Below are 15,574 nucleotides of genomic sequence, written 5' to 3'. Positions count from 1 at the left end.
AACTTAAGAGGTAATTTTCTCGTTTTCGTCCCGTTTTCGAGTTACCACGGTTTTTATGATTTTTGCTCTCTTGTCCTTTAACTGGTCTTATTCTTGCCAAACTTAGTTTGATATGAAAGGTTTTTGTTACAACCAATAAAGAATTTATTACAGTTTAAGTTTGTCTCAAAACTTTTTTTTTCTGCGGACAACCGTTTTTCCACAATTTTGCATCAAACACAATTTTCTTCGTTTTTTAAGTTGTTTTTTACACTTTCATATCATTTAAGTCAAAAAACACGTTAATGAGTATTAATTTTGTGTGCTTTTTATTAAAGCCCAGTTTATTTTCATAAAAAAAAATAAGTTTCATTTCATAAAAAAGGCTACTGAAAATAATTAAAAAAAAAATAAACAAACTGAGTGAATAAAAAAAAAAAATAATTTTTAAATAAAAAATTAATTTAAATGAATTAAAACTTTTTCTGAGCTTTGTCTATTTGTTCTTTTCTTAACCACAATAGCTCAGAAAAAGTTTTTAATTCATTTAAATTAATTTTTTATTTAAAAATTATTTTTTTGAAACAATAAGCTTTCAGATGGTATACAATTTTTTATAGGTTGTCGTGCAAAAAAATGGATTTAATAGCGTGAGAAAATAAAAATGCATGTTTTTTTTGCTTTTTTTTTTTGTGAAAATGATTGTTTTCAATAAATTATTTTTATACTTTTTGCGCATTCTAAAAATTTAAGTATGACTTTATTCTTTAGGAAAATTTATAAGCTTTTCAATGGTGTAATTTTTTCTAAGCTTTTCATTTAAAAAATCTCGGCTTTTTTTGTAAAATTCGATTGACTTCAAAAAATTATTTCTTTTTCTACAAAACCTACAGATAAAAATTAAGTCTCATTTATTAGCTTAAGTATTTACCTATGACATGGTGTTTTAATTTTAATAAATTTCTATGCAACGAAGTTGTAACAAAAATTAAACAATACAAAATAGTAATATTTTTTCGCTTTTTTTCAAGAAATACGTATGGATTCAAAAAATGTATGAAAAATTTAAAACATTGCAATCCACCTGTACATGATTTGTCACAGTTTCTTTGATACTTGCTTGATTTTTAAGATTGAGGTATCAATAAAAAGGTAATTTGACATATAAAATTAAAATTTTATCAAAAATAAAGCAAAAATAGTTTAAACAGCAAAAAACAGACAAAATATTATATTTTTTACTGTCATGAATCCATTTCCTATCCAAACATAATAAATTAAATGTTGGTATTATTTTTTTAGACAAATATTTACTTTATTTTACATATCAAACATTATTGTACGTCAAATACAAGCTTCATGAAAAATAATAATTGAATTATGCTTATACACGATTTTAAGCAAAATTCAAGGTATTTGGTCGGATATATGTATTTCATATTCTAAGAACTATGAGTATGAATTCGATTTCAGAAATTAGTTTATTACTTCGGTATTTGTTTTTAAATCAATATGAAATGATGTTTAGACTCACTGTATTTATTTTTATAAAATAAAAAACTAAAAACTATCATATTTTTTGAAGGTTTAATTTAAAAAATACAATCTTTACAAGTTGCTTTTACAAATAATTGTAGGTACTCACTTTTTCTGACCACCTGCATTTTATTAAATATGTATAGTTCTCAGAATGTTCATAAATATATTCCAAAAGAAATTATTGCTTTACGATGTTTACGAGCTCACAGTTTCTGTAATTTATTTGATTTTTAGATTGAGTTATCAATAGAAAGGTAATGTACCTTACATTTTAAATTCTTAAAAAAAAAATTAAGCAAGAAATGCATAAACAGCAAAAACAGATTAAATATTACATTTTTTACCGTTATGATAACGTTTCTCATGCAAGCATAATAATACAAATGTATTATTTTTTAAGACAAATATACGCTTAATTTGACATATTAGATACAGCTATAAGTCAACTACAAGCTTCCTAAAAATAATTAAATTAAGCTCAGATGTTAATCTAAGCAAAATTTAAGGCATTTGGTCGGAAAAATTTCATATTCTAAAAACTTTGAATTTGATGTCGGTAATCTGCTTATTGCTAATCTCAAATAAAAAAGATATACATTTTTATAAATAATATTATACAATAATACCTACAGAAAATAACCATCATTATTGAAGGTTTTATTTCGAAAATACAATGTTTTCAAAACCCTTTGACAAATATTTTCTTTAACTTTTCTGACCACCTGAACTGATATGTATCTTTTATTTTTATCAAATTCTTTCCCATATATTGATATACATGGGAAATAGCAATTTGCGATGCGGCAGTACTTAATATTAATATTGAGGGCTGTAACTTTTACAGTATTTTTTTTTTTCGTCTAATACCTCCAAAACTGGTTTTTAGACCTTAACAACAGTTAACATTGGTTAATTAAAGAACACACTTGACTTATTTTTTGTTCGGCAAATTGTGACATAAAAAACGTATAGCTGCTGAAAACTTATGGTACAGCCGACCATAAATTTAAAAACTCAAACTCTAAACATGTTTACTTTAAAAATATTTGTTGTTCTTATCATTGAAATGTTTGGTTATTAAGTTTTATAAATTTTCATAAAAAATACATAAATCAATACTTCTTATTCTTAGATTTCGCACTAGTATTACAAGACTGTTGTAACTCAAAAAAAAGAGCTCCATTTAATTAAACAGATTTTAAGAAAATTTAATTTTTCCGAGCCCATCGACAGGTTCCGCGACGAAATCACCCGATCCGCGAATCGAATTATGACTTCTAATACTCAGACTAAAACAACAATTGACTTTTCAAATTTTTCGCCTATAAGCGATACAGTAAAATCCATTAATAGCTACTGTAGTGAGGTTGCAGCAACCCGAAATAGGCTCAACGAAATCATGGAACTTCTAAAATCCTCGGACAACAACAACGACAAAAATGTCCCATGTTGTACTATATGATGAGCTGTGCGAAATAGGCGCATCCACATCGTTTCATCGTAAGATTACAACATCTCAATCTACTCAAACATTCCTTGAAGAACCGTGTATTTCAAATCAGTCTACAAATGTTCCTCCCATGAGTAGCCAATCAGATGAAAATCCTGTCTCTACTACGACCGTTAAACCTCCTGTATCATCTAATAAGCCTCCTGCTCCTTCTCTAACTTCACCGTCGACCCACAACTCTTCTATCAAATACTTAATAAAGGTTCTTCCTTGGGTCATTACTGTAAGATGGCTTTCCAACTGGTTCTTGGTGAACTATAAAATCTGTATTACCCGAATCAAAAAAATTTCAAGGCATGGAGACTCTAATACTTGCACATTCTTGGTACATACATATGCCTGGAAAATACGACTGGATGTTTTTAAACCCTGGATCTGACGTCGCCTCCTTCAATGACGTAGAGTTTTATCGCCTTAACAATAATAATCAAAATAGATCTAAGTCTAGGTTAAGAAATAGTCCTCCTGTAAATGATCCTAACTGGCAACTAAAAATTGGCAGGTATCCCAATTTTAACAATATTCACTCCCCCCTCTAACATTATCAGTTCACTAGCTCACACAACTAATACTTCCTCCTCTTCCTCCAACTCATGTTCTGTGTCTCCCAACCATAAATACCCAAACTTCATTTACTCTCATGTTTTGAACCCTCCCCAAGCTTCTATATAATAATAAAGTTTATTAGTTCGTTGAACTTTTTAACAAATACAATTTACAAATTTTTAACAATTTTTCTGTTACGTGTTTTAACGTTCTTGGAAATTTACAACATTTTAAAATCTATATTTTACAACATTTTTAAATCTATATTTGTGCAATTTAATATTAATTTTAATTAGTTTTTAACTTTAATTAGGTTTTAACTGTTTTGCAAAAATATTTTAAGTTTATTTTTAAAAATTTTAAATCTTGATTCATTTTTCAAATCATTGGGCAAGCTGTTGAAGAGATTGAGTCCTGCATACATCAAAGAGTTCATGGTACTGCTTCTATTGCATCGGATTGGTCTGATGTTTTGATTGTTTCTTAGATTATATGGCTGTACTTCAGAAACCATAATAATGTTTTCTTCTAAGTATGAAGGCATCATTTCGTTTTTCATTTTGTATATAAATATCATCGTATTGAAAGTTATTAGCTGGTCAACATTCATCCATCTTAATGCCTCTAACATTTGTTGTATTGGTGTATATCGGCTGCACTTGAGAATCGATCGCATTGACTTGTTTTGCAGAAGCTGCATACGTTGTTTTGTTTGATTTTGGCATCCATATAAGATTGTCGAGCAATACAAGAAGTGTGGAAGTACTATGGCATTGTAAAGCATTATTGCATTGCCCATAGTTAAAACAGGTCTTATACGTTTAAGAAAACCAACTTTTTTAGCAATTTTTGAACAAATATACTTGGCATGATCTTTGAAGTTTAGTTCACTGTCTATTATAACTCCTAAGTACTTAATGTTCTTAACACACTCAATTTGACAATTGTTTATGTACACTGAGATGGGGTCACAAATTTTTAACTTCATACATTTAGTTTTATTTACATTAAGACTCAGTTTATTTGCTCTTAGCCACAGGTTAACATTGTCTAAGTCTTCATTTATTTTTGAACACATATCATTTACATCATTACCGGTAATGTATATTAACGTATCATCAGCAAATAACACAACTTTACAGTATTTCAGAGTACATTAAATGTTAAATTTTAACATCGTTTATATATAATAAGAGCAAAACTACACCTAATAAAGCGCCTTGTGGGACCCCTAATTCAACACTAATGGAGTCCGACATCGTTTCACCAAACCTTGTCTTTTGGCTTCTTCCACTCAAATATGATTGAAACCACTTTAATTCAGTCTCTTTTATTCCATAGGATTCTAGCTTTAATAATAATATTTTTCGGTCAATCGTTTCGAAAGCTCGTTTGAAGTCAAGAAACACAGCAATTATCCCCTCGCCTTTATCAATTTGTTTCCTCCAATCATAAGTTAAGTAGTTTAACGCTGTTTCACAAGAGTGTTTACTTCGAAAACCAGACTGTTCATCAACTAATAATTTATTATTTTCAATGTACTCTGTAAGCTGTTCACTAACTACACGCTCTAACACTTTTTCAAACATTGGTAACATATTAATGGGACGAAAGTTTTCACTATTTGTAGTGCCTTTCACCTTTTCCACGAGTACGACTGTAGATTCCTTCCATCCGTTAGGAAAAATTCCATGTAATAAGGATATGTTAATTATCTTCATAAGCACTGGTCCTATAATTTCGATTGAATTATAAATAATGTCTCTATTTAAGCCGTATATATCTTTTTTATTATTGCACTTTTTTATAATATCACAGATCGATTGTTCATCACAGAATTTAAACTTAAATCTAGTAGGTTCATATTGCACAAATGGAATAGATTGATTTATATCACAGACACTTTCTATAAAGTATTTATTAAACTTATTTGCTATTTGAAGTTGATCTCTGACTTTTTCTTGTCCAAATTCTATACTCGGGTAAGTTTTCTGCTCATCATCCTTCAATACAAATGTTTTAAGCATTTTCCAAATCCCTTTTTGATCACCTGCTCTGTTTTGAATCTGGTCGGAAATGTAATTTTTTTTGGCAGCTTTGATTTTCTCCTTATATAGTTTGCATATATTTTTGTATGTAGCCCAATTGTTCTCATTATTACTCAAAGTTGCAGTCCTGTATGCTCTAATTTTTTCTATTTTCAAATCTTGCAGTTCTATTGTATACCACTTACATTCCCTATCAATTTTAAAATTTTTTTTCAACTGTCATTGCGTCAACACAACACTTTATTTTACTGTCAAACATTTGAAAGAGTTCGATGCTATTTTCAATTAAAAACAAGTTATCAAATCCTACTTCTTCTAATGCACTGTCAAATGTAACCTTCGAGTATTTGAATATTCGACATTTTTTATTTTTGATTTTTAAGCTTTTAATGTTATTTATTTCAATTTTTATTGTTTCATGGTCAGATATTTTATTATCACAGTCGATTTTCACATCTATTCTATTGCACAAGTTAATTTCCGTAAGCACGTAATCGATAAGCGTTCTAGAGTAATTAGTTATTCTTGTTGGTTCCTTCATGAGTTGTAACAGCCCTTCATTTGTTATGATTTCTTCTATTTTTGATTTATTGTTATCTTCATTTAAGTAGTCTATATTGAAATCTCCCGTTATAATAACGTTTCTATCGTTTTCAAAACACTGCAAATACCAGTTTGTATAAACTTCCAAAAATTCATTCACAGTAGAACTTGGTGATCTATATACTACCCCGATTGACCATTTTTCTTTTTGTATAACAATATTAACTTTTAAAAATCATGCAACATAATCAAGTTTACTTACATTCTTGATAGAGTATTCTATACCGTTTTTAATATACATACTCACTCCACCAGTATACCTTGAAATTGATGTGCAAATCACATGTGCATAGTTGTTAATTTTAGTTTCAGAGTCTTCTATATCCAATGTAACGCGAGTTTCAGAAAGGATTAAGATATCAGGGGCTCTAGTATTAATAAGTAATTCCACTTCACTTTTATTTGCTAATAGGCTTTGTACATTTAGGTAATATATAACGGTTTTCGAATTTTTTTCTTGACCTAATTGCTACCACTGTTTTTTTCTCTCTACACTTATTTTTCTTTTATATACCTCACAATCATTGTCAAAAGCATGATGATTAACATTTAAAATTTAATTTAAGATCATGATTAATTTTTACACAGTTTACACATTTCATTGTTTCAGCTTGGCACTCCGATCCCATGTGTGAACCACCGCATTTAAAACACACTCTGTTTGCTATGGTGCACTTTTCACTCATGTGATTAAAGCCTAAACATTTATAACATCTTTTTACACGAAAACCTTCTTTTACCAAACACTGATCCCATCCGACACTAAGTTTACCGATTTCCATCACTTTGTTATAACTTTCAACATCCAGTTTAATAATCGCAGTGAAAGAGTCCAGCCTACTAAATTTATTTTTCCACATAGCTTTTACTTCCATCTGTGAACACTGTAAAATTTCATTTTGGTTTTTGAGACAACGTATAACAACACTGCTTTCCATCTGTTCTGACATGTTTATTATTTTTATTCTAGGCTTTCGGTTTTCTAACACATTCACATTGTAGTTATTTCTCATATTTTCTTTTATATTATCTTTTAATTTCTCCACTGTTTTTTTGTCACTACAAGCTACAATTACAGATCCACTGCTTAGTTTTTTCATTCCTGATACCTGTGCACCACAATTTGAAGGGTTTACTTTTGCTTTAATTTCACTTTTTGTTAATTCTGCACTTTGATTTGATTTTGGCTATATTATAACTGATGCACTTTTTTTTAGAACATTTGCAAATGTATTTTTCTCACTCATACTACTACCAATAGCTTTCTTGATTTCGGAGATAACTTTTTTTTTATTAGTGACAACACTATTTTCTCTTTTTTCTATTATGTTATTCATTTTTTCACTTAATTCACTTATGTTTCTTTTTATTTCTTTAATATCACTATCAAAAGATATATTCTTAGATATTATTTTTTCACGACATTGTTCGCACATTATTATTAAATAGTTCGATTTTTTAATTGTTCCGGTATCATATCCCGCAAGTCCAATACACTTTGTATGAAATGCACTCATACAACCACCTTGACACATAACGATCTCCGTTTGTCTGGTTGCTTTTGTACACACAAGACACTCCATGATCACCAACACTCTTGTATTGGCAACGGCAAAAAAGAAAAAAAATTTATTTTCACAAATTTGATTTAATTTTTAATTGTTTTTTTCCATTTAAATAACAAAAAATTTATTAAACGAATTTTAAAATTGGTAACCGCTTCCATTCCAACTTCTTCATCGCTTAGTGTACCCTCTTCCCCTACTACTACCTCCTTCGCTGAGTCCTCTAAACGTCACACCCAGAATAGAGTTTCATTTGATTTAACCCCGGTTTCCTTTTCGTCATCCCTATCCCCTCTCTCTGACTTTAAATCTCATGAATCAACCGTAATTACTCCCCCTCCAAACTCCACGGTTTCAGTCCCTTCATTTATTGATCCTTTGCTTCCCCCAGCTATTAAACTTGCTCAACAATTTTCAGCCAGTGACGATGGACGTTATATAGTTGCACGTCTTCGTGAGGTTAAAACCTACGAAAATGTCCGGTTGTACCTAGCTTATCTACACGACAAACCTGAAGATATATGTGTTGATGGTAAAACCAAAACGAACCTTGAGCTACTGATTTCCAAAGATGGACTCCCTTGCGACTTCCTTGCTTCGAAAAAAATCTTCATTCAATACCATGAAACCTTTAACCTCTCTCCTCTACGAGTTTCTAAAGATCTTTCAGCTTACGCTAGTTACCTCAATTCTCGAAGAATTTCACACCTGCAAAGATCTCAAGCCGCGCATTCTAGTTTTTTTCGCCGCTAACTCCAAAAAAACCGCTAGTCAAAAAGCGTCCCTTAAATGCCTCTCAATCTATTACCAAAATGTCAGAGGACTTCGAACAAAAACTTCTGATGTTTACTTATATTCCTAAAAACTTCCATTTGATGTATTCGCCTTAACTGAAACAAACCTTTCAGAAAACATTTCGAGCAGTGAACTCTTTTCCTCCGACTTCAATACATTTCGTAAAGATGTCCTAGTTAGTGACCACAATAACATCCGCCATTCTGGTCGTGGGTTTCTGCTGGCATTGAATACTGACCTTGACTCGTCCTTGTTTAATATCCCAAATATTTCTAGTCTCGAGCTTATATGCGCTAAAATTAACCTTAATAGACGGAGTCTTTATATTTTGTGCTTTTATATACCTCCGGCTCAACCACCTTCTCAATATCAGCTTCTTGCTGACACTGTGGACTACATTGTAGACTGCATGAGCCCTGAAGACGACGTCATTCTTGTAGGTGACTTTAATTTACCCAACTTAACTTGTTCTTCATCGGATACTGAAATTCACTTTGAAGCTGTAAATGCTATCTTCGAGAAAGAAGTTTTGTTTACTAACCGACTTCAAGCCTGTGGTCTCGTCAAGGTGAGCAATATTAAAAATAATCTTCAATGGCAACTGGATCTCATCTTTACATCAGACGCTTTGAATACCGTTGTTACCGAAAGCACTCATCTTCTATCTAAACTTGACAATTATCACCCTCCAATTTCTTTAAATTTTGCACACGTTAGTGAACATCCCAATACTGATATACTACTGCATCGAAAGTATAATTTTCGCAAAGCCAACTTTGACAAATTAAACGATCTTATCAGTAGGATCGATTTTAGTTTCACCTTAGACCAAAATTTGCAAATTGATGAGGTGACACTTTTTACTCCAAAATCTATGACTGTTTCCCTACTTCTGTTCCTTTTGTGTTTAACAAAAACTTTACGTCTTTTCCACCCTGGTACAACAAGGAACTCCGTTCAATTCGCAACCACCGTAATAAACTTTGGCACAAGTTCCTTCAATCTAGGTCCTGCTCCGACTATTCGAATTACGTAATAGCTTACAATAATTTCTCAAAACTTTGTGATCACCTTTAATTAAGTTATTTACATAAAATGCAGGTTGATCTCACTATCAATCCTAAAAAGTTTTACCAATTTATAAACTGCAAAAAAAAGTCGGATGGATCTCCCTCAACTTTAAAACTCCGTGACTCTCTGTCTTCTGACCCTAACTTTATATCCAACCTCTTTGCCGATTTTTTTAGCGAAGGTTTCTCGTATAATAACTCTGATACTGATTTCGACTATTTTAACTATATGGAAAACTGCCCACAGACGTCATTCAACAGCATCAATATCTCTTTTTCAGTAGTGACCAACAAAATTAATAACCTCAAGGATGATTTCTCGCCTGGCCCAGATGGCATTCCAGCAATTGTTTTAAAGAAATGCATTGCCAATTTAGCTCAACCGTTAACATCCCTTTTTCAGCTTTTGAACTCCAGTTGTGTCTTTCCTAAACTCTGGAAAGACTCTTTTATCATCCCTATCCACAAAAAAGGCTGCAAAAATGACATCTCAAATTATAGACCCATTGCCAAACTCTCTTGTATACCTAAACTTTTTGAAAGTATTATTTATGAGTCACTACTTCATCATTGTCAATCTTTCTGTTCCCCTAAGCAACATGGTTTTTTAAAAGGAAGGTCCACAACTACTAACCTTATTCAATTTGTCTCCAAGTCATTATGTGCTTTAGAACAAGGTAAAGAGATTGACGTTATCGCAACTGATTTCAGCAAGGCCTTTGACAAAATTTCTAATAAAATTATTTTGTTCAAATTAAAAAAGCTCGGGTTTTTTCATTCTTTCATATCATGGACTAGGTCCTATTTAATTGACCGTCAATACCGAATTCTTTTTAGAGACTGTCTATCTAAGCCTTTTCCCGCTATTTCCGGCGTACCTCAAGGTAGTCTTTTAGGCCCACTTTTTTTTGTTTTAGCCATTAACGATATGATTATTTCTCGATGTGACTTAGAAATTTACGCCGACGATATGAGAATTTCAAAAATAATTTCCTCACCTGAAGATGAACTTATTCTTCAAAGCGAGTTGAATACTTTCTTTACCTGGTGCCAAAACAATTTTTTGGAGCTTAACATTAAAAAGTGTCAAGCTATAACTTTTTCTCGAAAACGTTCAATTGCTTCGCTTAGGCAATACAAGATAAAGACCAACCTGTTCCTGTTGTAACATCTGTTCGTGACCTTGGTATTATTCTCGATTCACAACTCAATTTCCGTACGCACTTCGACAGTATCGTAAGTAAAGCTAACTTAGCTCTTGGCTTCGTTAGACCAAATCCCTTTATGTGACATTCGTAAGGCCACTCCTCGAATACGCCTCCCAAGTCTGGGCACCGTACCACCAAGTTTACATTGAACGTATTGAAGCTGTTCAGCGTAGATTGTTACGTTTCGCTCTACGCGGACTTGGTTAGGACGCTCTTCTGGACTCTCCCTGTTAAACCTCACTCTCTCTAATGCACTTCAACTACCCTTGCCATGCCTTAGACTTAAGTTATAGATTTACTTTACTTTTATAAGTTTATTTTTAAGCTCCGCTTGTAATAAGCTAATAAATAAATAAAAAATGTCACCTCAAGCAACAAAAAAATTGAGCTACAACAGTCTTGTGATTTTTGTGAATATGCGCACAACTCGGCCTTAATTCTTAAATAAATTTTAGCTCAGCTAAATTTTTGATATAATTTTTTATGGAATACCTTCCAAATTTATCTCGATCTGGGGGTCAATTCCCGATCTGTGAAAATGTGAAGTGATAAGTTTTATCACGTTTTTATAATAAATTCGATTCTTGATTTGTGAAAGAATTAAAACAAATGTCTAAATCTTTTCACATGATAAATTATTTATCACAACCCAATATTCTTGTGAAAAATAATATACAAATAAAAAATACAATTAAAAATTTCAACTACTTCGAACCTAGGCCGGTAGAGTAAAAGGCAACTGCCTTACTTACTAGGCTAATTCGAATTTGTTTATTATGAAAACTTTTGTTCATATAAGCAACAATGAAAGTTTTTTCATTTAGTACTTTTTAGTACACATCTTATCACATTGAGTTTAAGAATCGCATAAGGGGTGCCTGTGAAGTGATAAAATGAAAAAACGCTGCTGTGAAAATTGAAATAATATTATTATTTTTATCACTTTACAGCTTCACAGATCGGGAATTGACCCCCTGCTTACTTTAATGAAATAAAAATAAATCAGAAAACAACTTACTACACGTACCTTGTTAACCCCCCTCGAATAATAGCATCGACATTTAGAGAGTGCACTTTGTTGGGATGCTTCGATATTAGTTCACAGAGTTCGTTCCATAACTGATGATTCGATTTTCCGTGTTTTGAAACAAAATTTTCATTATCAACTAATGTGGCTAGCAGTTGAGCTGCATCATCAAGTTTCTCTTGAGCAATTAAGTATTCTATAAATTCTTCAATATCATCAGGAAACAGTTTAAGATAACGCCTATAAATTTTTACAGCTGTTTCCGGAACATTAGTCCCCTTAGCGAACTTTAAATATATAGGCCATATTCTATGATGTTGTGTTATGGGCAATGCTCTCAAAGCTCTATCGAATACATGACGAGCCCTTGTTATCTTTAACTGGTTTGTCATAAAAATACAATAATCTATCCAAATTCTAGGCATTTTGTGCATGAAGACCAAGGCTCTCTCAAAACAATTGTTAACTTCTTCATATCTTATGTCTAAAGCGGAACTGCCTCGCACCTGATTTCTTCTGGTTCTCAAATAATTATACCATATTTTATACGAACCAGGGAGTTCTTTCAAAGCTCTTTCATAAATAGTATTTATTTCCAAGTTTGAAGACTTTGCCTTATGCTCCAAATAGCGCAACCAATGTTTTACAGAATATGCATTTCGAAGGATTTCCTCTTCAAAAGGAATATCTTCTTCAGGCTATAATAAAAAGTGTTTAAAATGGATCGTGCATATTTGATTAATAAAACTTACAAAGTCAATACTTTCAACTTTGGCCACACAACTAGACGCCATTTAACAAGGAATCCTGGCACATCGACAAACTATAGTTTGTTTATGACGGTCAGCTATTACATGACGCCTGAAGAGGGGTGCGTCCATCGAGAAACTATACCAAGACTGGAAACTTTCGTACGTCTTACCCCCAAAACCCTTTCCCATCAAGCAAGAAAACTGAGTTCAACAAAGAAACACCGACCTCAGACCGCGAAAATCGGGCTTGCACTCACACACTTGCAACTTTTTGTGTATGAACACAAAGTCGAACGAGAATCGTGGTGAAAAATGAGAAAAGGAAAAGAAAGACAAGGCCAACAACCCTTCAAGCAAACAGGTCCGACCTCGGTCCGAATCCGCTCCGCCTGAGGCGGAGCTGAGTCCGACTTCGGATCAGAAACTGGTCCGAAGGCGGCTCAAATTAGTATGGAAATTATAATCACCGCGAAGTCGATTGCATATGTATTGGTGTGGTGAAAATCTCCATTCCGAGAAAACGGAGCCGAAGGCGGACCTGAGCCGGAGCAGCGAAAACCTACCAGAAAGAGGAATAAGAAAGGGATGACATTTCGCATTTGCGACCAAAAAAAGAACAAGATTTATTTTTTTTTTCACTGAAACTGTTTTATTTTTTATTTTATTTTGGCAAACGAAATTTTCACAATAAATACAATATAAAATACAATACATTTTATTTCATTTGATGCTGCTGCTGTTGTTGGTGTTTTTTTTTAGATACCCAATCGCATGTTTCATCTTCTGGATTTTTCTTCATCATTAGAGATTACATCTTCAACACAAGCAGAAACAACATTTTAATCCAAACACTTTGAGCGATATATACAACATACCTTTTTTGTTTTCCATATTGTTTATAATTTAATATAATTGTTTATAATTAATAATCTAACATTATACAAACAACGACACGAGACACGAAGCGACCAAACACTTCAACAAAAAATAACAAAATGACGCTTTTGCTCTGGTTGGCTATGTCTATCTACTTTTTTTTCCCTTTCTCAGTTTTCACCACGATTCTCTTAGGCTTTGTGTTCATACACAAAAAGTTGCAAGTGTGTGAGTGCAACCCCGATTTTCGCGGTCTGAGGGCGGAGTTTCTTCGTTGAACTCAGTTTTCTTGCTTGAAGGGAAGAGCCAAAGCGTCATTTTGTTATTTTTTGTTGAAGTGTTTGGTCGCGTCGTGTCTCGTGTCGTTGTTTGTATAATGTTAGTTTATTAATTATAAACAATTTTATTTAATTATAAACAATATGGAAAACAAAAAAGGTATGTTTTATATATCGCTCAAAGTGTTTGGGTTAAAATGTTGTTTCTTCTTGTGTTGTAGATGTAATCTCTAATGATGAAGAAAAATCTAGAAGGTTAAACATGCGATTGGGTATCTAAAAAAACACCAACAACAGCAGCAGCATCAAATGAAATAAAATGAAAAAAATATATTGTATTTTATATTGTATTTATTGTGAAAATTTCGTTTGCCAAAATAAAATAAAAAATAAAACAGTTTCAGTGAAAAAAAAAATAAGTCTTGTTCTTTTTTTGGTCGCAAATGCGAAATGTCATCCCTTTCTTATTCCTCTTTCTGGTAGGTTTTCGCTGCTCCGGCTCAGGTCCGCCTTCGGCTCCGTTTTCTCGGAATGGAGATTTTCACCACACCAATACATATGCAATCGACTTCGCGGTGATGAATATTGTTTATCTTTTTATTTGTAAAGTTTATATGTGAACATTTTGTTTCATTGAGTTTGATACGCCATTTTTCGGTCCAATCTCTGACTGTGTCGACGGCATATTGCAGCTTTACTGCTCCCCTAGAGACACATTTGTCGGGTACCAAAATTGCGGTATCATCTGCAAAAGTAGCCATTATGGTGTGATTCCCAACTGGGATATCCCTTGTGTATAGTAAATACAGGGTAGGACCTAGGACACGTCCTTGTGGTACACCGGCTTCTATTTTCTTCAATTCCGAATATTCTTGATCGTACCTTACTCTAAACAATCGGTCTGAGATGTACGATTTTAATATTTCATAGTACTGTCTGGGAAGATCCCTTTGCAGTTTGTACTCAAGTCCCTCATGCCAAACCTTGTCAAAGGCTTGAGCAACATCTAAGAAAATAGCTGAACAGACTTGTTTTTCTTCTAATACTTTTTCTATTACATCCGTTATTCTATGAACTTGGTCTATCGTGGAATGTTTATTTCTAAAGCCAAACTGATGTGGTGGGATTAACCTTCTTTCTTCTATAATTTTGCTAAGTCTCTTCAGAAGCAGTTTTTCAAAAACTTTTGCCATAATTGGTATAAGTGATATTGGTCTGTAAGACGTCACTTCTGTAGGTGGCTTACCTTGCTTGGGTATGCCAATAACTTCAGCAATTTTCCAATGGTGTGGGACATACCATGGTGTGGGCATGCATTTATTATATATTGGAGTTTTATGAAGGCTTTCAAAGGCATTTCTTTCATAACCTGAGCAGTAATAAGATCGTAACCTGGTGATTTTTTATTTGATAGTTGATGTAAACACATACTTTTTATTTCTTTTAATCTTACAATTGGTATTTCACTTTCATCTATCTTATCAACAAGCTGTAAGCTATTTTCAGCCGCGTTTGTTGGGTATGGCTTAAAAACATTCGCAAGATGCTCCGCGAAAAGGTTAGCTTTTTCTTTTGGGTTACCGATCCATTTCCCATCTTGAGATTTCAAGGGAGAGTTTAGTAACTGCGGTCTTTTCAGGCGCTTGGCTGCTTTCCATAGCGAAAAATCTGTTGAAGCATCAGTCGTTAAATTCTTTAGGAATGTACTGAGTGAATCATTTTTGAATTTATAAATTTGTATTTAAGATTGTTGCTTATACGGTTAAACGTTGTTTTAT

At 32.6% G+C, this 15,574-nt stretch overlaps 1 protein-coding gene across 1 annotated transcript in view; it reads right to left on the bottom strand.

The window, feature by feature from the left end:
• The window catches only part of LOC129907567 (pre-mRNA-splicing factor syf1 homolog), a 41,397-nt gene extending 28,621 nt beyond the window's left edge, over positions 1-12,776 (bottom strand). The window contains exons 1-2 of the mRNA XM_055983846.1: positions 12,643-12,776; positions 11,891-12,588 (exon numbers count right to left, since the gene is read on the bottom strand). Of these exons, the coding sequence (XP_055839821.1) occupies positions 11,891-12,588; positions 12,643-12,684 (740 nt within the window). The 5' untranslated portion in view covers positions 12,685-12,776. The remainder of the gene's footprint in view (positions 1-11,890; positions 12,589-12,642) is intronic.
• Positions 12,777-15,574: the final 2,798 nt, after the last annotated feature.

This window comes from Episyrphus balteatus, chromosome 1 (genome assembly GCF_945859705.1).
Source record: "Episyrphus balteatus chromosome 1, idEpiBalt1.1, whole genome shotgun sequence".
Lineage (NCBI taxonomy): Eukaryota > Metazoa > Arthropoda > Insecta > Diptera > Syrphidae > Episyrphus > Episyrphus balteatus.
This window is presented reverse-complemented; position numbering and strand designations above follow the sequence as displayed.